The 24,783-nt window shown below is 37.6% G+C and overlaps 1 protein-coding gene across 6 annotated transcripts; it reads right to left on the bottom strand.

The window, feature by feature from the left end:
* Positions 1-446: 446 nt before the first annotated feature.
* Positions 447-24,265, bottom strand: LOC123515943 (E3 ubiquitin-protein ligase UBR2-like). Of its 6 annotated transcripts, none has more exons than XM_045274874.1 (31): positions 24,193-24,265; positions 21,518-21,655; positions 21,200-21,310; positions 20,861-21,009; positions 19,796-19,943; positions 19,490-19,690; positions 18,956-19,138; positions 18,594-18,713; positions 17,597-17,728; positions 17,280-17,475; positions 16,760-16,935; positions 16,464-16,618; positions 15,756-16,032; positions 13,686-13,904; positions 13,317-13,544; positions 13,013-13,147; positions 12,666-12,814; positions 12,091-12,318; positions 11,687-11,900; positions 11,019-11,146; positions 10,244-10,522; positions 9,841-10,036; positions 8,900-9,208; positions 7,942-8,172; positions 7,401-7,610; positions 6,743-6,907; positions 6,304-6,536; positions 3,876-4,064; positions 3,292-3,508; positions 2,771-2,918; positions 447-2,498 (listed from the first exon to the last, which is right to left on the bottom strand). In XM_045274874.1, the coding sequence occupies exons 2-31, from the start codon at positions 21,641-21,643 to the stop codon at positions 2,299-2,301; spliced, it is 5,652 nt and encodes a 1,883-aa protein (XP_045130809.1). In that variant the 5' UTR covers positions 21,644-21,655; positions 24,193-24,265; the 3' UTR covers positions 447-2,298. The 6 variants fall into 6 exon arrangements, with proteins under 6 accessions (XP_045130809.1, XP_045130808.1, XP_045130811.1 ...); XM_045274873.1 differs by having other exon boundaries at positions 23,879-24,231; XM_045274876.1 differs by lacking the exon at positions 24,193-24,265 and adding an exon at positions 24,056-24,178.
* Between the last annotated feature and the right edge of the window lie 518 nt (positions 24,266-24,783).

The raw sequence follows: 24,783 nt of genomic DNA, 5'->3' as shown, positions 1-24,783 counted from the left end.
CATACAGCTTAGTCCATTACTGCATTATACCTTAAGGAAAAAATCTGGCAAGATTGATTGCCTTATTCAGCTTACCAGTCTGAATTTTAATCATATGATTTTTTTTTTTTTTTTTTTTGTGTGTGTGTGTGTGTGTGTGTGTGTGTGTGTGTGTGCATGCATGCATGCACACTTGCTGCATAAATCATCTAGGTCATGCCACAAAAACACTAAAGATAGCATAAGTAAAATCATGTTATAGCAACTTTCAAGAATATGCAATATTCAAGTTGTCCATTATCTTTTTTTTTTTTTATAGAAACTAAAAACTGCTATAATGGGTGACTAAGTGCTATATGCTTGTTGCCTTTACACCTGAGAAAAAAAAAAAAAAAGTATCTTCAGTCTGTAAGTTTAGTATTACTTTGGATAGTGTACCATTTTAAGTATTTTTAACATATACAACCTTTACTGAATAGATGCAAGATTTATTGACTCGTTATTAAGTACGTGTACAAATAAAAATGTAATACCCATTTCAACATATAAAATAAATAAAATAATCTTGTTTACACTACCTAATTCTCATAATCACCCATGTTTAGATCCACTTCATTTGTAAATCCATAAATACCTTTATAAAGAGGCATATTTAAAGCACACTGAGAAATATTCTACTTTGTGAAGATGGTAAAATAAATAATGTTTTCTTTAGTCGTGAGATTGGTTTCCTCAAGTGACATATTATGTCCATACAGCATGGTCAAATAGTTACAATGTACACAATGCTTCTCAAACATTTTCTTAATTAATTATAAAACACAATAGCAACTTAATCTAGTTTTTAATTTTCTATAACAAAAGATATTGTACAAGGTTAAAAGAGGAAATTTCTTAAATGTTCATTTGCTTAAACTATCTGCCTATTATATTCAACAACTTGCCAAATTTTCATATACTTTTTGTATTTTTGAAAGTTTAATAAAGCTATGTATACATATGCTTTTAACTATCAAAACAGTGTTCAGTGATTGATGTTTGAAATTATAAACTATAGAAAATACTGTACCTATCATGACATGAAACAAAAACTACTCTTACACTTTGTTTCATAGTTTTCTTTGCAATATAATTCTACAGAACTTTCAAGATATGAAATACATAAAATCAAAGCTTCCTCTTTAAAACACATCAAGGGCATGACACGGATGTTTGTTGTTTGAACTATTTTGTGTTCTAGTTAAGCAAAATACTAAACTTTTACTTTTATGCAGACACAAGTCCTCATAACATGAAAATTCAGTTGAAATGACTAGGTAGGTTCTCGTGCTGTATACATACATATATGGGACCTCGGTTACCAAATACCTCCCTTTATGAGAAATCAGTTTTCAAACACAATTTTTAACTATAATTGTTTCGGTTAGATCTCAAACAAAGTTACTGAATTTCAAAGTACTCAAAAAATACAAAGTAAAAGTTGCCGTTCATTACCAATTTATAGTTTCTATAAATATCTCCTTCACTTTCATCTATCTGGAGAGAAACACAGAAGGTAAGGCAGTAATTTAGTCTCTGAAATGAGTTAAGTGTGATCTTGTTGAAGAGCCTCGATGTAAACAGTTTTTGGCTTTCAGTAATAATTCCAATCCACCTATAGCTCTGACCCAAAACACCACCACTATTACACAAGTCTTTAAGTGGTATAGGGGTTAAAACAAAGGGAATATAAGTAAAGTTCTTAGGATCAGAAGCATAGATAGAACTAGAAATAATGGATTCAATCTTGAAAAAAAAGGTTTAAGAAAGAGATGAGAAGGAACTGGTTCTCCAATAGAGTGGCTGATGAATGGAACGGACTCAGTAATCAGATTCTTAGTGCTAAGTCAATAAGCTTTTTGTTTCCAAACATTTTGTTTTGAAATGGATTAAGTTTGAGAACTGAGGTTCCACTGTATATATATTCAGCAAAGGCAGAAAGCTTGACACAATGGAAATAATAAGAAGTTCCGGCATGTATACTGACATGATCTCATCAATCTCAAGAGGAACATGAATAACTGATACCTGCCATATACGTCAAGACTAAGTGAACAACTAACATAAAAACTTATCATATGGACTATATAATGGCCATGTTGTATATTTTGTCTGAGAAACCTTTTCCAAAAATATTCACTGGAAAGGGTTACTAATTTATTTTCAAAGATATTTGGGATAATATATTTCCTTCAACATGCTCACCTGCTTTACAAACAAATCTGCACATCTGTTGCACTGTCTCAGACTTTACTTCCACTTCCCTTTGTACACAAATGCCTAGAGATGTTGCCAGTCGGTTGCCACAACACTTGAATTGCTCTCCATGGTGTGGGCAATTGTGTCAGGGATGGAGTGTGAGAGCCACATGGCATGGAGCTTGGAGTATTGGGTGGCATCCAAGTGAAGGGGATTACCACGCTTCAATCCTTGATCTGTTTCACCATACCCATCCAAGTATGGTGGGTTCACAAAGCAACCTGAAGATATGATTTTAAAATCATTAATTTTAAAATAAGTAACTCAATTATTCATGTCTATTCTAATACTACTATTATCTGCAACATTTCTGCAAATATGAAAGATTTGTGAGGGACACATGGTGTAACAAAAGGGGAGGATGAGAGCAATGAAAATATGGCTAAAAATTCAGTATAAGCAGCTATGATGGAGAGCATTGTGAAATGTTTGAATGAAAACATAAATAAATCAAATAAACAAATACAGATATTCATATCCACAAAGCTCTTACCTTTGATTTGTCCAGAGAGCAGAAGGATCTTACACTCACGAACTCTAATGAAAATACCAGTCCCTGCTCCACAGAAATGAGCATGGTAGGTGCAGGCTCCTACCATCTGCCGGGAACCCTCAGGGAACTCAGTCTGACAGCAGTAACTCTGAAATTTGTTCTAAAATTAAACACACAAACACTGACAGATGCAACATACGATGATAAAATAATGATATTCAGGAAAAAACTCACATAAAACTTACCACAACTTTGTGATGGTAAACTTTGAAATATTCAAAATGTCAGCAAAATTATTTAGGAATTTAGAGTTCCTAGAGATAAAAAAAAAAAAAAAAAAAAAAAAATAAAAAAAATAAAATAAAATAAATAAATAAATAAATAAATAAAATAAAAAAATAAAAAAGCTATCAAAATAATAATAAAGAAATACATATGAAAAGTTAAATAAGAACTATTAAAAGTAATTTCCTTAAGGAATAAGTGAAATCCTCAGCCATAAGCTGCTAGTTGTCTCATACCTGTGAGCAGAGCATCTTGCCGCACACTAGGCACATGGTTGGTGTGCGGGAATCATCACCAGAAGATGCAGGGCAGGGGAACTGGGAAACTGTGTTTATCAGCTCAGAGTAATCATGAGGTAGACTGACCAATTGGTTGATGTGTGTCCATTGCCTGACACAATCTCTTCTATCAGCTGCACAAGCCAAAGGCCCAACACGATCATGACTACACCATCTGTGGAAGTATCAATACCAATAACAAACATACTTTCCTGACACAGCAGAAAATGAAGACAATAAGATATATGATGGCATCATTCAAGGAATAACAAATGAGGTACAGCTAAACTGTTTAACAATTTGTACCAAAGGCTAATTACTGTAGTTGAAGTAAATTATACCTGCTACCATTAACTAAACATCCTAAACTGAACAAAACACTCCATTCAGTTTCTAAGCTTAAAGATCTTATGAACAACTTCTTCACTTTCTTTTTATGAGCAACTTTCCCTTATTTCTTTACCTCAAGATTTCATCAAATGCCAGTGCTCAAGTAATAGAGTAAGACATCATTTTGTAAATGAGTGCACATGCTTACTTACCTATTGACTAGTTCCAAGAGAGAAGGATCACTAAAAGTGGGTCTTAGTTGGTTTACTGAAAGCCCTAAGTAGCGGAGGAGGCAATAAAATTCTGACTCAGGGACCCACACACTGGACTGCAGCTCTTCAGGGACTGGTACTTCCGTCAAGAAATGGAAGAATAACCCACAGCATCGCAAGTAGGACAAGCTAAGAGAAGTAAGTTTCATTAATGTAGATATGGACATGAATATCTCATTATAATTCTCTTATAAACTTTATCATTACTGTAGTGAGGCTCGGTTATATGAAGAAATTGGTTAAAACTACTACCAAATATATATATATATATATATATATATATATATATATATATATATATATATATATATATATATATATATATATATATATATATACACATATATATATATATATATATATATATATATATATATATATATATATATATATATATATATATATATATATATGCACACACAGGCAACCCACACTTAACGAACGGGTTACGTTCCTAAAGAAATGTTCATTAAGCGAACTGATTATAACAAGTTTGACCCCTGACTTGAACTTCCATTGAGAGTAAACAAAGTGAGAGTGCATCGTAGTACAGTGAAAGGTTTAATGAAAGTAAAAATTATAAAGTTAAACATTTAAGCAGTTTGATTTAAGACTAAGTCATTATAATGTACACTAATGTATGTATTAAGTAACTTTATAATGTTGATGATCTTAAATTTATGAAGGGAGGGAGAGTGGAGTGGGAAATACGCTAGCTGGCAACTTGTGGAATGTAAACAATGGGCGCATCATTGTACCGCATACAAAACTTATGTACATTTCCACAAGGCTTTCCATTTTATCCATTGCAGAGTCACAAGTTCAGGTGGTTCTTTTAGCTTGCAAGGAAGATATGGTCTCACCAGCCTTCTTAACCCGTACAGCGTCAGCAGATCTGAGACTTTGTAATTTCGCCAGTGCTGGCCACATCATGGATTTTTTTTTTTTTGCTAAACCAGTCTTAAATGATGTGAAACAAATGAAAATGACAGTCATTCATCCCAGAACTGACTGGAAGTGGTATTAATTGGTGTGAGATATTTTGCGCTTAGGTTAGCAACTTAGCAAAGCCTTATGTGACTAGTTTATTCGCTTCCTCGTTTCTCACCAGTCAATCCCCGAATTGGACACATGCATAATATCGCTCCTGAGTTGAAAGAAAAACAACATGTCATGTTTTGCTGTTTGGGAGTGCTTGTGGATAAAAATAGACACGAGATATCGCGAGGGAGTGTTGCCTTTGACGGTGCAAATATTTTCCGAGTAATATGTACTTGTTTTTCCTTATAACAAAGCGATTGGAAAATTCTTATTTATGTCATACAAAGTTTTCACAACCACAATATAAGTTACCAAAAACAACTGAAATGGTGAGAGTAAGTAATGGAAATTACGCTTTGTTCATATTAGCGGAGTTGAGGCGTCAGTTTCCCGCTACACCGAGCTGAAGGCAGCAGAAACAGCTAAAGGTCAGAATTGTAATAAATAAATACAGGAAGCATTCATGTTAGCAGGGACGAGGAGGCAGCATGAGCAATGTCTACAGTGCATGATGGCAGTATAATGGTAGGTTTTGAGGACGCAATACCTCCGAAAACACGAAGAAGCTCGCCGACGTATCTCATACGTCTCTGACACCTGGTTCGCTCAGAGTAGCCGACATATCTCATATGTCTCTGACGCTGTACGGGTTAATAGAGTCTGCTGACTTGAAAATAGTAGAGGCAGTAGATGGAGTCAAGCCATGGTGGCAAGCAATGCTATTAGTTTTCTTGCCTCTCCAGCTTCACTTTGAGAGTAAGAGACTTCCTGGTCTTCTTAGCAATGCTAGGCAATATTGCAGGGCTGGTTGCAAGGTGTTTTGGTGGCATGTTGAGCGAGGGAAGACGAGCTGGTGCTGAACACCGTTATTGTTTTTAGCTGAGAGCGGGGAAAGGTAGGGGTGTGAGTGGTGCACATGTTGTCCACAAGAGGCACTGGTGTATTCAAAAGCCTGTCAGCTTGCGTGATATGGCGGGGCTTTCAAACTTGGAAAAAATTACCTGGATAAAATTTTGTTAAAGGGAGTTTGGTGTTCGTTAAACGAGCAGATGGTAGTAAAAGGAAACTTTCCTTGTAGCAAAATTTCATTGTGTGAACCTTCGTTACACGGGGGTTGCCTGTGTGTGTATATATATATATATATATATATATATATATATATATATATATATATATATATATATATATATATATAGAGAGAGAGAGAGAGAGAGAGAGAGAGAGAGAGAGAGAGAGAGAGAGAGAGAGAGAGAGAGAGAGAGAGAGAGAGAGAGAGAGAGAGAGAGAGAGAGCAGAGAGAGGAAGGGGAGGACACAAGATTACCAACCAATTTCTTTTCACGTAATCCAGAAGCTGCTGGGGCTGAACTTTGATCTGAGGAATGTTGGCCAACGAACGGCAATGAGCCATCATGGACACCAGCCAAGGCCCATCTCCTGCTTCTGAGCTTTTATCAGAACCTTCATCCACTTCCATGTCGACATCAGCTTCTGGCTCCTCACATGTGAGGAGGAGTTGCACTATGTGGGCCAGGAAGCACACTTGCAGGATGTGGAGATCCTGTTTATGAGGTTATACATTTAGTAACTAAAAATTTTCAGTTTGGTACAAAAAGGAAAAGAATCTTATGAAATCCAAATATTATCATGTTAAAAATAATTTTCTTCTGTATTTTCTTTAAATGTCATCAAACAGTTGTATGAAAACAAAGTCAATACACTGGTAGTATTAAGGTACACAAATTGTAAAGGAATAACAAATATTACCTGCTGTGATCCTGTGGCTACACCCTGAATACTAGGGAATATGGATGGTAGTGACAGTGTGAGTGTGACAAGGATGCTGAACACATCCCACTCAAGCACACACGGCGTGGACTCTCCTCCCTCTAAGAGGAGACTCAACAGACGAACTGCTACACCTTCAATGGTCTGTGGAAAGAAAAAAATGTATAATCAGATTAATCAATTAGATCTCTAACTGTTATATGTATACATATTGCAAGACTAGTGCAGCCTCTAGTCTAGACTAACATACTAAACTCCTGGAGCTGAAGCCAAAATATCAACCTATTACATCAGAAATAAAAGGAACAATACTAAACACAAAAAACATCCTATTACAAGTCAGTCTCAATGATACTAGCTTATTCATTATGTAACATTTGTTTATGAATTGCCCCCAATTTAAATGTACACTATGCTGCTCGCCACCCACCACAACAAAACCACACTCCACACACCCATTCACCACACCAACCTGCATTTGCTCCAATGTCTGGTAGCCTCCAGTGCCCTTTGTAATAAATAATGGACCAAATGAACAATTAGAGTATTTGTGAAGTGTATTAAAGAGGAAAAATATTTGTGTAAGCTTGTCTACCACACTATATTTTTCCTGATTTTAATTAGCCTCAACACAAACCTGCTTTCTTTTGACACAGAGAGGAGCATAGGCAGCAAATTTGACAAGAGGAGCTAGACAGTCTCGCTGGCGGGAGGAGAGGGAGGTGAGTAGTGCACGGTTACTGTTCCGTTGAGTCTCTTCCAAAGTGTGGATGGTATAAGCTGTACTGTTCCATACCATTAAGGGAATTCTTCTACTGAAGAGATTAGGGTTCACATGAAGCCCATGCTGGAAAGAATTTTTAACACAATTACATATGATAATGAAAAAAGTAATCCTGAATAGTATGACAGTAATATGGCTCTTTTCACCAAAAGTAGATCTAAAGTTTATCCAAGACACAGTCAACTGCACAAGACACTTCTAAAATTAATGCTTGTATTATTACATAAAGAGGACCTTAATTCCATTTAGCCTTTAATTTCATAACTTGAGAGAGAGAGAGAGAGAGAGAGAGAGAGAGAGAGAGAGAGAGAGAGAGAGAGAGAGAGAGAGAGAGAGAGAGAGAGAGAGAGAGAGAGAGAGAGAGAGAGAGAGAGAAAATCAAGTACACACTTACCATATACACAGAATGAGAAAAGTTGGACATCATTTCCAAAGTCTGAGTGGGGAAATCTGGGACACTGGTGGCAGCAGGACCATTGAAAAGTGCTGTGAATGCTTCAGCAGAGTCTGAGGATGTGGCTGCTGCCAGCTCACTGGCTACTTCTGGAAGGGATGGAGGAGTCCACATTCCCTCTCCATCATTACTGCTTGCACTGTCTTCCTCTTCATCCTTTCCCTCTCCACTCTGCAGAATGAGTAGGATTGCTCTAGTTATTTCAATTGATTTTTTTTCTACATTTGGATAAAATTTACATTCACCTTAACCATAAAATTTAATTGTATAGCACAATCTATCCAGAACCTTAATACACATTTTATCAAGAAATCTGGTTAATCTGCATTCTATTAAGAAATTAATTTGCTTTCAGTGTACTTTAGACTAGAAATTAACATAATCCCAGTGTGAATTATCACAAATAAATCTGCTATCCAAACTAACAATCCTTCATGGGTTTCCCTCCTTTAGTAGCCAGGTTGCCTACATAACCTATGGTAAAGCAAATTACAAAGCTAGATTTTGGAGTAAAGAATCAGCAACAAGTCAAGATATGGGGATGAGTCCAATATGATGAAATGGTTCACTGAGTTGTCTTGGCCATCTCACTTCAGAGGAATCCAAACACAAAGGAGGGCAGGACTGCTAGCCTTCTACATCATTTTTACTATACAACAAATCTTCATGGAATATATTCACTGCACTGTAAGTGTCTTTAAAGTTATCTTATCTATGAATATGAGAAGCTCAACTTTCTAAAATTCAGTATTCAGCAGGAAGCTGACCATATTCTGGAAATAGCTTACCATGGTATAGTGCAAGCACATATATGTACACATGGATGTGTATATACATGTACACACACTTGTAGAAAAGAGAAAAGAAAGACAATTAAACAAAATAGCTAACTCAATACCTTTTTATGTTTTTTGTAGAAAGCGATCCTGGACCAGCGAGGTGGCCTAACCCTCTGCCCCCCATCCCCTGGCACTGCCTTCATAAATGTAGTAATGCCAGTATTTGTGGAGCCTCTTCCCCTGCCAGGCAACCCTCCCATTGGGATGGAGGCAGCACTTCCCCCAGCACCTACAGAGGTGGCTGCTGCCATCCCACCTACAGTGCCATGGCCAGCCACCATGCCTGTTGGCTGTGGACTGGTATCCATCTGTGTATCATCTGAGTGGCCACCCTCCTCAGTGGGCCGAGCACCATTCACCATCACAGTCTGTGCACACAACACTGTTAATGTTGGGCAAGGGATTCATACACAGGTGACAAGCTCAGTGGCAATAAAACTTTATCCTTCATATGTTTGAAGATAAGAAATGGAGGCAGTTTCAACAATAATTCATAAGGAAATACTGGAGTCATCTTTCTTTGCCTCTGGCTTTTTTTAACGAGATGTTATTAAATTAGAGAAAGGAAAAAAATATGCGGGTTAGTTACAACTTTTGAGTTGATCACAAGTTGGTTATGACTTACAAGTAAACTACCAATAATACTATGTTATAAGAATGCAGACATATTACACATTCATTAAAATGATTTCCACATCAATCACTGAATTGAAAAAAAGAAAACATACAACCAACAAATATAAACTGTTAAAACAATGATACTTCCTCAGATGGCTAATCAAACTGGTTAAATTTGCCATAAGTAAAAGTGCATTCTTATATCAGCAATAGATATGTAACTATGAGGCATTAGATAAATCCATTTCATCAGTGAGCTGCCACTATTCAATATGCACTACTTAAAATCTGGCAGGCAATTTCATTCCTCATTAGAAAAGAAAAACAACAACTACATATTAAAAGGATTCTAATCTGTTTGCAATCACTCTTGTCTTTATACCTTATACTTAAGGATAATGTGAAGACCTCTGAGCCAGTCAGGCAGGGAGAGGGTAGGAGGAGGAGGCTGATCCTGGAGGCCAAAGGAGGACCACGTGACTCCCGGCAGGAGGGGCAAGGCAGTGTTGCACAATGCTTCACAAAGAGGGCATAGGAACTCTGACTTCTCGATATCAAAACTCATGTTCTGCCGATATCTGAAGAAATAGAAATAGCAACATTATTATTGCAATATCCCCTCTTTCTCTCTCTCTCTCTCGATGGCAAAACACTAACAACTGTTGGTGCCCAACATGACATTAGAAGAGTATCATTAAAGTCACACCACAAAAAAATGATAAAAATAAAATACATTAAATTATTCTGAGTAACAGTCTACAACAAAATGAAGGGGCTGTACTCACCGGTATGGTCTTCGCCTTTCTTTGGTTACAACATCATCAAAATATTTCTGCCAGCAATTGGCATGCATAGCATGACCACATGATGAGGTGTGAGCCCCCCAATGCAGGTCTCCTGGTAGTATGAGGGTGTCATGAGTCTCTGGCTGATCAAGGTGACGGGAACGATTGCGAGATAGTACTGTGGACCGCTGGATGAGTGCCCCCAAGACCATAGGGCGGCCTCGAATGCCCTCGCTGTGGCACAAGCGATCTTCTTGGTGGCACAAGATACAAGTGTACCTGTTCATATAAATAAACATCAGTAATATGGTACTTAATGTTTCAGAGAATTAATGTCTAAGTAGTCAAACCTTTATACTGTAGAAGGCAATAGACACCTGCTGAAATTAAAATCACTCCCAATGAAACCTAAAATAGTGGATGAGAGGATGTTGTGAACTCATCATCATCATGAAATGGATGAGTTGACATGCATTTTTAACTAATGAATTGGTGTTACCTTTACATTTTTTTCACTGCTACAAAAAATAATTTGTCATTTTGGTAACTATTTCCTACAAGGCTTTCACTACATGCAATGCACACAATAATTATCATTCATTGGCGTGTGGCACCACTTAAGTACATAGCGAGCCAGGGAGGAGGGACGGGTGGTGGCAGAGGCCCACCCAGGGAAAGCAAAACCATATATATATACCTAACTCATGCAACACCCTGTATATGATGAATACAGCCAGTGAAGCAGAGGATAAGGACACAATTCTTGAATACTTACGTTACTTCCTGAGATGGCACCAGCGTCTGCCGAGGCCCAATTGCTATCATATCTTCAGGAAGCTGCTCACTAAGTTCCATTACCATTGGTTCAGGGATGTCTGCAGGTTGGTCAGTTGATGGGGTTTCCTAAACAATAGTTTGACTTAATAATCAATTATATTTTTAATGCAAAAAAAAAAAAAAAAAAAAAAAAAATATATATATATATATATATATATATATATATATATATATATATATATATATATATATATAAATAATAATAATAAATCAATCAATCAATCAATCAAAAATAATAATAATAAAGAGAAAATAAATAAATCCATTGACTCTCTCTCCATATGGAACCTCTCACACGGTGATTGTAATAGTATTATTTGGTGCTTCTTCAGATAAAACCCCCCAAAAAATATATGGAAGCTATGTTTTGAGGGAAATAACTCTCCAGCAAACCCATCAATGCTTCATTTTCAGGACTCATGAGTTATGGCTTGCTCTGAAGAGATTTCCCAGCATTCACACATCAGGTTCATGGATTAATTTTAAAATGTTCAATGAAGCAAGTAACTTCATATAATGAAAGGCATACAGAAGTATTACTTGAGACTACCTTTGAGGAAGTTTGTAGAAAAATAAGGCATCAGAAATAAACAATATATTCCTTACCTTGAAGAAAGTTTCATTTGTCTTTATGAAATTTTGTTGCATGGAGGCCATCTTTGCCATGATTCGGGCTTTTCTCTGGGCAGCAATGTCAGCTCTTTTCTTCTTTTCTGCTGAGGCTGATGCTGTATCAGAAGAAGAAGTAGAGGCCAGCACAGCTTCAGATGCCTGACTTGGTTTGGCAGAGTCACTTGACAAGTTGAGAACAGCATGGTACCTGATAAAATGCATCATGAGCAAAACTGATCACTAGCCAAACACAAAACATTAAAAGGCAAATTTGTAAAAATGTTGCCAGGCTCATCATACAAAACTGGTGTCCATCAGTTTTCTATTTCTCTAGAGAAAACACCAGCACAGTATTTAAGGCAAATTGTAAAACTTCTCCCACTAGTTCAGAAACTCACTTCTTAATGGTCCATGTCAAAAGATCTTTGTGGGTTGTTGTTCGGCGGTGGCCCACCAAGCGGCCTAGGAGGCTGAGCAGGTTGATTTTCTGTGCCCGGCGTGTGAAGTGGAAGTATGGGTCACTATTGTGGTGATAACGTTCCTCCTCGTGGAGGGCATAGCCTATGAGGTGTAGAACCTTCTGCAGCTGAGATTCACTGACACTCTGAGTTTTGGGTTCACTCATCCTGGAGGAAAATGAATGATTTCCAATAAGTATATGAAACAAATTGTTCATTATAAAGAAAAATGTGATACTCTCTGGTCAGAATCAAACCCCAGTGGAAGGACACTGAAACCATCAGGAGTCACTATAAAGGAAAATAAAGATATCCCCTGGTCACACCTGTGGATGCACATTCTGAATGCTATAATTAAAAAAATTTGCTATTTTCATAAATATTCTATAGTTGCAAAAATTTGGAGACACCAGTGATTATTAGTGTCCATCTTACTATCTTATGCAATTTGCACATAACCAGCAATTAGTATATTCTTTCATCCCACAATAAGAAATGGTTATAATGAAACTGACCTTTTTAAAACTGTTTTGATGATGTGAAGAAAGACATCACACTGGAGGATATTGACAATCATGGTGAAGGGCACAGTGAAGGGTGGAGGAACAGGTGGAGGGCAACACTCTTCTTCTCCAGCCCCTTTCTTTCTTAGTCGCTGCCCAACCTGTAAGGTATAACATCCCAATTGTAATCCAGTTTTCTTTTTTTTTTTTTCCATGAAAGAAGTACTGGTGCTGGTAACAATTATAGATATAGTGTGTGTGTATATTCTCTATATTCTGTGGCTTTCCTGTTTTATGAAAGATGATTTACATACGTGCTAGCTAATATTCTAGTACAGACTACAGCTTTGGTAACTTACTTCAGATTTGCTTTGTTCTTCCCGTGTGTAGTGGTAGAAGAAGAGGTTGTAATGAGAATAGTATTCTGGTTTCAGTTCAAAGAACCCTTTAGCATTGCCAGATGATTTCTTGAAATCAGCAACTTCATCAATAACCTGAAGAAATATCATCCAAGTAAGAATATTACATATATTATTGAATTTTATTTAAAATAGGTGCACAAATGGCAGGATTCCACTATACTTATTTCTGACATTGAAGTCAGATAACATTTAAGGTTTCATGAGAATAGTCTAAGGTAAGATTGTCAGTATAATCACATACCTTTTCCATGCCTGTCTCATGATTCGGCCCTTCAGGTAGAGCCTTGTTGAGCACTGAGTGTGGCATGGGCTCAATACAAAGGAGCTGAATAATCTCTTTCTTAATCCTATCCTCCTCTTCCACTTGTCCAATGCCTGGGGTGTAACGCTCAGCTACCAAAGTCATCACAAGCTGCAAATACTCCTCAACCAGCACCACTGTCTGCCTCATATTGTCCTCATCATTGCTCTGGAGAGAGAGGGAGGTCATAGTAATGCATCATTTCTCACACATTCACAACTACTCTTATTCACTTTTGTTAGCGAAAATTATTTCAAGGTGAGAATGAAACCATCCAAAGCATACTTTCATTAAATACAAAAGAAATACCTTGTAGTAATTAACTTCATAGTCTTCCCGTGCCCAGTTCATGAGATTGAAGCGGTTCAAGATGTGGACAAGAAACTCATTGGAATCGATGAGTGTTGCTGCAATCTGTAGAAGCATCACATCTCTGTCCAGCATCTCCTGTCGACACCGCACGTTGTGGTAGAAGTAGATCTGGTTGATGAGTGAAAATCCATTGCGGCGCCACATCCCTGCATGCACCTGTGGCGATAGCAATGAGTGATTTCATTAATGTGATAAAGAGGCTGTTAGGTTAGGTTAGGCTACAACTAAATTAAGTATCTTAGTTTGTCTTGGTTGCATATCTTCAGGAGAAATCACAATTAAGTATACAAACAGACAGAAATCACAACACTAAGGAGACAACTGAAGGCTTTTATGTTCCTCGAACACTCAGTCAATCATCTAACACATTATATATAAAGCTAATCTAGTTGTCTAGAGCAATTCCTTATTACTAGTTAAGGGGAGGCAACAGTTTTTAATTAAGGTGTATTTTCTTTCATATTCTCATGAAATAGTACCTCAATTACAAGAATCCCAAGTATTATTGAAATACGATAATTAGTTTCAGAGAAAAAATATATCATACGCTGAAAATGGTAATAAATAGCATCAGCATTCTTTGCTATTTCTCTAATGTTTTTCAACCTACCACTTTGAAAATAAGTGCACAGGTAACTCTTGATTTACGTGTGTTTAATTTACGCGTTTTTGTTAACCCCTTCCTCGGCAGAAACGAGTATACTCGTTTTCACTAAATGTTCCGTTTTCAGTCATCGACGAGTATACTCATCTAAAATTTGACCTTCAAAAACCAGCTACAGACATATATATTCGTTTTCACTAAATGTTCCATTTTCAGTCGTCAACGAGTATACTCGTCTAAAACTTGACCTTCGAAAACCAGCTATAGACATATTTACTCGTCGATTCTGAGCCTTTCTAAGCCACTCTACATGTGAAACGAGTATTCTCATCAAATCGTACGCCTGGCAGAGGCGATAGGGTGGAGCGGTGGGATTTCAAAGACGCTCTTACTAGAATTGCTCCGAAAACCACTGTCGTCGCATGGGTGTTGTTTTCATCCACATTACCACTCATTTTTTGTACACTTTTCAAATAATTTACACCCCAAATGTCTAGTTCTGAAGAAGAAAGTGAATATGAACCTTCCCTCAGAAGCTTGAATACTTCTGATGACTGCCAGTTCATCAGACAATGAATATTTCTTGACAAGTGAGGAGGAGGAGGAGGAGGAGGAGGAGGAGGAGGAGGAGGAGGAGGAGGAGGAGGAGGAGGAGGAGGAGGAGGAGGAGGAGGAGGAGGAGGGAGGTGAGGGGAGAGCTTGGAGTTTATAGGAAGATGAGTTTTTTTTTTTTTTTTATTTATACCATGTGGGCTTTTCACGGGAATTTATGGGCTAAAGGGGATACTTTTTGGAGTACCTCCTATCTTAAAGCCCACCCACTAGGAAACCGTTGCCCAGAGTGAGGAAGCCCAACCTACACTCAGACCGTGGACAGGATTCGAACCCGTGCGCTTGGAGACCCCTCGGATCCCAAAGCACGCATGGTTCCACTGTACCGCAGCGGCCCCAATGAGTTAACTCGTATATGTCTACAAAGGTATTTTCAAAATAAAAAGTTAACCAAAAAAATGGGGAAAAACAGTAATTACCAGCTGTTTTCATAATCAGCATGAAAAATACTATATATAACCAAAATAAAAAAAATTAGTCTGAAAAAGAATTGTTTTTAACTAAAAAATTCTTGGGGAGGGGGTTAATTACTCAATTTTGAGGTTTGGGTCAAAAAGTCGTATTTTTTTGCCATCGCCTCCTCTTAAGATCATGGTAGTTTCCATACCATTATAGTGTGTACTTCACCATTTGCAAAACAAACCACATATAGTACAGCTATTTTCTCTTTAACATAAAAACCATTATGTACATACACTGGGTAACCAAGTAAATGTATTGCTTGGCATGACTAGATCCATCATTGTATCCACACAACAGAACATTGCTATTCCACACATTAAGAGTCCCACCTGTGCTATCATGACTTGAGTCCTCAGCACAGGTTCCATTAACTCCTCTGGTGATGGCTTTCCCTTAACCAGGAACTCTGGAGAATTGTAGTTGAGGTCATACTTGTCCAGGTGAAGCGTGAGAGCTGCTACCAAACGGGATAGCGGCAGGTGGATGGAAACAGGGGCCGAGGACACATCATACTCAATGCAGGACACAGAGTAGTCTAAAAGCTCTCGGACATACCTCCTCCGGCTGGCCTCATTCCCCAGCTCCCCAAGTGACTTCATCAACATCCTGAAACAGGCAATTCCTTAGTAATTTGCACAATACTACAAGTAAAACATACCTGCAATTAGAGTGAAATAATATCATAAATTAATGATCAATATAAAAATATTCAGAAATTTTTGTCCTTAACAACTAATTAACTGAATCATATCACGAAATACAATTAAATTACATTATCAAGAATATAAAGGTGATTACATTTTTTCTTTGATAAGATCTCATTAAGGACATCACACAGCCACAATAAAAAAAAAAAATTATGAATATATAATAATTAGAGGTAAAAAAATCAAAAGGAACTAATAAATAAATACAAAAGATAAATGTATAAATAAAATATATGAAGAAATAAAACAAATAAAATACAAAAATTAACATGTAAGGTAAACAAAAATAAATAATAATAAAAACAAAAACAAGAAACAAGAAGCAATTACCGATAAGCCTTGAGGAGTACAATGCGATCCGAAGCTGCCCACTCAGTGACAAGCGGGATGACTGATGCCAACTTAATATGGAGATTGAAGGCAGATTCCCACTCAGGCTCATACTCCATGTGAGTCCCCACCTGCCGCACCATTGGATCCATGCTCTGTTGTTTTAAAAGTGGAAATGTAATTAAAATGATACGAAGAGAAACAAACAACTTAGTACCCATGTATGAATTATGAAAATGATTATCAGGAAACCAAGAACTGTACTGGAGAGCAATGATGTCCCCAACTCAACTCACTTGCATCATGCTCAAGAGACGTAACAGGAGACTGTATCCATGAAGAAACCCTTTCCGTAGATCATCAGTCCAGACTTCCGGCTTCACACCCAGCAAATACTTAAGATCATACAGGATGTACTGGATGCGCCGGAAGGAGGAAGTGTTGGAGCTGCGATGTTCTAGGGCAAGTTTATCTGAAACATGAAAAGATGTGCTGAATGGTAATTTTTTTTTTAAGTAGGATGAGACTGAGGTTCCTAGCTCTATATACTTTTTCTTACAGAAATGTTGACATGTGAAGTAGATAAGATCGGTAAGAACAGAAGAGAGTGGTCCTGTTGGTGATGCCAGTGCAGCATGGTGTATTGGTGAGAGATTTTGATAAGACTGGTAGCTATGGATGAAAGTGAATTTTCATAAGAATGGGTGTTTGTGGAAGTACATGTTCTGTACTAAGTGAGAATTATACGAATGAAATAAAACTTCCTTCAAAGCAGATAAAGAAAATTAATACTAAGATATAAAGCACTGCACTTACTGTCCTTAAGTTTTTTGTCACATTCAGACAGGAATGTGTTGAGGAGACGTGCCAGCACATCTTCTTCAGCTACCAGCATGTGAGCAATGGTAGGCATGGTAAACAGCTGCACACCAAGAGATGCCACTGATACTGAATGGTCATGGTCATCAAGAATGAAATCCTTCATCATCTTGCTGTAGTGTTTGGTGAAGGTCTGAAAAACAAAGATGGCACTCCATTATCTTCAATTTTCATAGTTTTTTTCCTATCCAGCAATTTTTTTTGGCTACTTTCATCTTGATAACAATTTGAATTTCATTTGCAAAGTATCCTACCCTGGCAAACATCTTCTTGCTCTCTTGATCCATGAGCATTCCAGAAATAAAGAGACGATGCCATTGCACTCTGGCTGTCTTCCACATTTTGGTGTCTGTCCAGATGATGCTCTCAACAATAGTCCCTCCATCCTGCAATACATAGATGCAGTTAGTTAGCTTTGCAAGGGATTCCATGGGTTTACGTTTAGTCACTCTCATTCAGCTCTATCATGCACAATTTGCTCTTAGTCATTAGTTCATTACTCCCTTCACATGATTTATTCACTCAAGACGTGGCTTTCCTTATATCTTTCATTATACACATCTCACATACAACTATCCCCTCTTCTTCAATGACACTAAAATGTCTCCCTCTTCCACAATGAATATCCTCAGTCTGTCCTTTACTCATAATCTTAACAGGAAACTTTACATCTCATCTCTTGCTAAAACAGCTTCTATGAAGTTAGACGTTCTGAGATGTGTCCGCCAGTTTTTTTCACCCCCCAATTGCTAACTCTGCACAAGAGCCTTATCTGCCCTTGTATGGAGTACTCTTCGCATGTTTGGGGGGTTCTAGTCACACAGTTTTACTAGATAGGGTGGAATCAAAAAAGCTTTTCGTCTCATCAACTCCCCTCCTCTGACTGACTATCTTCAGCCTCTTTCTCATTGCTGAAATGTTGCATCTCTTTCTATCTTTTATCTTTATTTTCATGCTAACTGTTCTACTGACCTTGCTAACTGCATGCCTCCCTTCCTCCTGCAGCCTCACTGCACAAGGCTTTCTTCTTCCTCTCATCCCTATTCTGTCCAACTCAGTACTCTCAATCATTCATACCTTCCTGCTTCTGTATTTCTGACTTCCTACGACTTGTCTTCTTTTAGGAGGGAGGTACCGAAGCATTTGCTCCCTAATTTTGGCTGACGCTTTTCTCTTGTAGAGAACTAGCACTCAAGTGGGCCTTTTTAAATTTTTTTTTGGCTGGCCCTCTTTCCTACATAAAAAACATACCTTATTGATGATGTCACTGAAGATTAGTCTGAAAGTCTGTGCAGACTCCAGAATAGTATGCAGCCAAACTAATAATCTTGAAGCAAAGATTTGGTGGGCTATGATGTACGTTTCCATCACCTACAAATGAATTAATAATCATTATACACTCTCGCAACAGTAAATACAACTAATACTTTTCAAAATATGGACAAAATTATCAGATTTCTACTACATAATATGTCTTAATGGAATTTACAACAATACTGATAAACATTCTTACACATGTGGCAATAGAATAGAATATACCTAAATCTTGAGCTTGATTTCTCTTCTATTTATATATATTTAGCAGATATAAATAGCTGAAAGAAAACACTCACTTGAACTTTGAGGGGCCTTACTCCCCCTCTGGAAGTCTGTTTCTCCATTGTACTCTTGGTTTGAGAACAATGCTGGAAATTTGAGCACTTAACGATGCAGCGTCCCTCCCTATCTATACTCGTGGCAAAGGCTACCGCATCTTTCTGGCTGCAACTTATTGCTTTCTCCAGGGTATTGATCACCTGTGAAAGCAAGACATATCTAGATCAACAACTAACATATGCATATCTCAAGAAGAATTATGAGGAAGGGGAGATGCTATATATGAAAGGCACAAATTCATGCTTATGAAAATCAAGGAGTCAGACAAAAGGAAATACCAAATTACATAATTTCACTTGGACTATCTCACAATTTTTAATATCTATAAAATCATTAGGATAAACAATTACACAGGATTCACTTTTGATCTACAACAGTCATGATATCAAGCACTACCTCACAGAATTAACTCTCTATCCAATGTTTGGCACTGAAATAATCTGCAGGGGAACAAAAGAATTGACCTAGAATGAGGAAAAAAAAGCCCTTACCTGGTCATAAGTGTGTGTCTCATCATTATACAGCATGGTAACGTAGGTGTCTTTAATATCATAAAGACTAGAAAGATTGGTGGGCTCTCGATCTGATTCACGGATTTCCAAATCTTTGGGAATAGAAAAGCCTTCCTCATAAGTGAGCAGCTCCTTAGCGTAGGCAAGGATGCAATCAAATATGAGATGAATCCGCTCCACCTGGAGAGAGAGAGAGAGAGAGAGATGTGATTATAGTGCAAATGAAGTAATAATCATCAAGCATTTCAACATATCAAGTAGTAGAGTACTGGCATAATGTCTTACCATATCGGGGGGAATCTTTTCTAGGGGGTTTTTGGATTGCTGCACCATTTGCCCCTTAACATGAATATCACAGAAGACATCGGTTTTCCATGCTTCCCGGTCACCACAGTCACAGTAGCCACCCCCAGAAGAGGTACTGATCTTGTATCTGTTGTGTGAAAGAATATCATGGGTCATACATGCCATCAAAAATACATTAAACTAAAAATTTCCTTGACAAACGCCACATTCACACACACACACACACACACCATGCATAGTTTACAGCACAGGAAGGATAGTGGCGAGGGATCAACATTCTCTTGGGTTTATGGATTAGTTACTAGATAATGAGGGAAAGATAAGAGCTACTAAAGTAGTGTAGATATGATTTTTTTATCTTCTTATTTTCATATTTTCTCTTTTGAGAGAGAGAGAGAGAGAGAGAGAGAGAGAGAGAGAGAGAGAGAGAGAGAGAGAGAGAGAGAGAGAGAGAGAGAGAGGAATTGTGGCTTAATTGACACATCATGACTTCTGGCTTTTGAAATCTACTTATCAACATCCTTAGAATTGACATGTGGCTTTAGGGAAAAAAAAAAAAAAAAATAATAATAATAATAATAATAATAATAAGGGTAAAAAAAGCATGAGGACAGGCAACTAAGGAGGCCATTTTTGTGTCCTTGGTCATTTTTTCAATTTTACATAAAAGGAAAAAAATATAAAATAAATAAATAAATACATGAATAAAAAATAGATAAATAACAAAACATACAGAGTAGTCTGTACATACACATTAAAAAGGAAAAAAAAGTCAAGCCTAATTAGTTTCTTTCCTTTGAAGTCATGTTACACAAGCCTTGCCCAACAAGATGAACCTTTCTCAAAATGACATTATAGTGTCTCTCCTTCAGACAACACCTCACACTTTCGGTTTCATTCTACACTACCTCTACCAAAACTGATTTACACAGAAATATGATGAATAAATAATTAAATAAATAAAATCCCACAAGTAATAACCTCGTACCCCCCACCCTCCTCTGGTGTGGTTATGGGGATGGGAATTGGTATGTCTTTCTGTACCTGTGTTTGCTGTGGGCTGAGTTCTTGAAGCAGTCAGCACACAGGACACAGGTGGGGTCCATGCCACAGTCCCGACACCCATACGTGGGATCCCCATTCTTAAACACTCGGCCACACAGGGAAGGAGGGTTATCTAATTGTTTCACCATCTGAGGAAGAACAAATCCACCAATGAATATCTCATCATTTATATAAATGAAAACTTCAAAATAATTTCTCACTTCATTGTATTTCATTTAGATTTCAGTCCATCATAATAAAGAATGACTTTATCAGCGAGAGTTGCCTATTAAAAGCAGACAAAAAGCAAATAGATGAGAAGCAAAAGTGGTCACACACCTGATACACCTGAGTTGGATCGCCTGCACACATGAACCTCTCCAGTGGGTCAAATAGCATCTTTTGGGCCTGCTCCTCATCAAATAATATTCTCAAACAATTACAGTTCGGCTGAAAATAAGATCACAAGTTACCATATTTTATCAACAAGCTAATGTAAATGGAATAGTTACTATCACATATTAAAGATATGGATAAAATTTTTCCAACAGGGCATACATTACAATACATAGAAATAAGAAATAGTTTTGCACATAAATATACGTCTTTTGTAAACGGCAGATTGATAGCATAAGCCATGCCAAACTTATCACTTACTAGAGGTGAGTAAATTTCAGGAACTTTAATCCGCCAGTAATCTCTGACGTTGAGGGCAGAGAAACGGCCCTCCTTGTGGAGGGTATCCCACCGCTCCACCAATTCTGCCACTGTGGGATCCATCATGTCATCCTCAGCCTGCAATAAATAACAATCCATTATGCTCAGCTGAGTGGTGGCTAGTCCTTTTCTGGTAGAACAAGCTGTCAATGCCAGGTACACCAAGTTTTACCAGGCAATGGTCAATTTTCTTGAGAATAATAGTTAAGAGTATCTTGGCTCATCCATGTGTACTAAAAAATCTTCTGGTCTCTTTTTGGCTCAATAAAAAGATGGTGATATTTTCCATGTATATATATATATTTTTTTTTTTTTTTTTTACTTCATGCATTGCTCATTTTCTCCTTAAAAGGCTTGCATGAGCAATATTAGCTCATTATCAGACAGTGAGCATAACATTTTTTCAGTACAGCAGGTAAATCACAAATAAATCTGTGACAGCATCCCTCCTCACATTAGTTAGAGCAGGTTACCCGAGTCCTTTGTGTGCCAGAAACCAGCACAGGACAGCATTGGTAGGCACTGGTTGCTTGTGTCACAAAGCCAGTGTTTTCTATGCACTCACTCTTAACTGGGAAGCCATAATGAAACTATGTGGTATATGTTTTTGCAAGTTACCCACTAACTCCACCAAGAAGTGAAGAAACCTATATCATTATAAAACTGTAAGAGTTGCAAAAACAGATGCAACAACATAAACACTTATAATTGAGACTAAAGACATGACTATCACTACATCATAAAGTCAACATATAAGCTCAAATTACACATGACTCATGGCCAATTACAACAGTATGAAATCAGTGCAAATAATCAACTTTTTGAAAACATATGTGTGCAGCAAAGAGATTAGATATGACCTTCCTCAAATATTTCAAATGCTGCACAACACTCTCTTATCTAACCAAGTTCTAGGCAACCCACCTGGAAGCCTTTGTCATGAGCCAGCCAGCAGCTACATGACCTTCATACTGATGGCTCTATAACAATGCACAAGCCTGTTACACAAATCCATCTCATAAAATTCCCCATATGACACAGCATAACTTTCTGCTGTTTGTGTTATTTTCAGGTTAGTTTCTGATCTGCTTCAGCCCCAAAGAACAGTTGCTGAGAACAGAACATCAGCCTAAGCATCATTTCAACCAGAGACTACATACACTTGATTCTCTCTTAATAACAATCCACATCCTAATTCACGATACTCTCAGTTCCTCTATTGAATCTGACAAAGGGAAAATTCAAGACAAAACAAAGAGAACACAAAGAAAATTAATCAGATATCAATTTTGTTAACTTTTCCTTCAATAGATAAAAAAAGGAAACCACAGAGAGAGAGAGAGAGAGAGAGAGAGAGAGAGAGAGAGAGAGAGAGAGAGAGAGAGAGAGAGAGAGAGAGAGAGAGAGAGAGAGAGAGAGAGAGAGAGATAGAGAGAGAGACAGAGAGAGAGACAGAGAGAGAAAGGAGACTAACAAATGACACTTAGCTCCTTTATTTTGAAAATTTTATCCATCTTTTTACTTATACTTGGCAGGATAATTATTTCTGGGTAACAACATACCTAAGAGTGGTCTATGACGGAGCTGGTGGAAATGCAGGGGTTATATGAGTATGAGGAGGCCTGGTGGATGGCTGGTTAACATGTGAAAGGTGGTGGTGGTGATAGTGGTGTACAAGGAGAAATTAAAGAAAGAGTCTTATGTCATGAAGTGCAAATATATCGCACTCCCACCAGTGCAATTTGTGACTTTCAACGTGTAGAATGTTTATGGTAAATTATCTTCTAGGAGTGCAGTGGTCTCGTCATATAAATTGTTCTACCAAAAGTGTCCTTGTAACTATAATTTTCATCACATCTCCTCCAGTCACCACCAGTAAGACAAAAACATTCCTCATCTATTTCTCAATACAAAATTCCTCTTCTTTTCCTACCACAACACAAAATTTAATCTCACATACATAGACCAAGGAAATAAACACATAGGTCCATACACACACACACACACACACAAAATAAAAATAATAATAATAATAATCTCACACACACACACAGACCAATGAAACAAGCATACACCCACACTTTCTCTCTCACCCCATCAAAATAATATTCTCTACTCACAGCTCCCTAACACAAACCAATACTCCTCTCACTCCCTCCTCACACACACTACACCTCACTCCAATACTCCAGCCCTCTCTCCCTGCGCCCTTCCACCACAATAACACTCCTTTCACCCCTCCACTCGAGACAAAGATATTTGACTGCTCCCCAACACAATAAAAAACACAGTATTCCTCACTCCTCGTCGCATTCCTGTCTCCTCCAGCAGGCAGACACGTCCAGCGAATCCGAAAGCGATAGCACGGTGAGAGTGAAAACTGCCACGGGGGGAATTGGAGAAAGGAGAAAATCCCACAACGAGAGAAATTCCAAGTTACAAAAATGACACTGAACACCACCAGATCTACATATTCACACTATCATTCCTCTATTTCGGTGTTCTTTTTCAACTGGCCCACACACGCCCCACTCTTGGCTGAGGGAAGGTGGCAGGGAGTTGTGGTGGAGGCAGCGACACTGTACACCCACGAGTAATGACGCAGCGAGACTTACACTTTCAGCCCCAACAACAGACAGTCACTTCACTTTCCCTGCTGCTGCTGCTGCTGCTCCCAGATGATCCACCACGACCCGCACGAAATCCACGCCTGTATTTTGTCACTAAGTTGATTTCAAGGTTTTAATGGATGTCTAACTTAATCGAAAGTATTTATGCGAAGTGAAATTCGCATATATGAATCGTTAAATTTATGTGTTTGGTAGATTAATGAGGGGTAAGTATAAATATTCAAGATAAACAACTTTTTTTTTCTTTACAGTGATATGATTTTTACATTTGTAGGTCTAAACACAATAGGAATGGTTAGGATAAATATCTAAATGAACTAATATGTAAGTAGATAAGCAAGTTGTTTGCATGAATCACACCCGGAAATTACTTGTTGGTCTTTTGTCTGACCACTTTCACATCACACGCATACGTAACTAATGCATTAATAAACAAGTACATGGTTGAATTGATAAGCATACCTCTCACCATACAAAGTAAAAAAAAAGTAAAGTAAAGAAGAAAATATACCAGAAGAATATACTACCTACTTTCCTACTAAACCATTATTTCATCACATACACACACATGAAGAA

This window comes from Portunus trituberculatus, chromosome 40, assembly GCF_017591435.1.
Source record: "Portunus trituberculatus isolate SZX2019 chromosome 40, ASM1759143v1, whole genome shotgun sequence".
Lineage (NCBI taxonomy): Eukaryota > Metazoa > Arthropoda > Malacostraca > Decapoda > Portunidae > Portunus > Portunus trituberculatus.
This window is presented reverse-complemented; position numbering and strand designations above follow the sequence as displayed.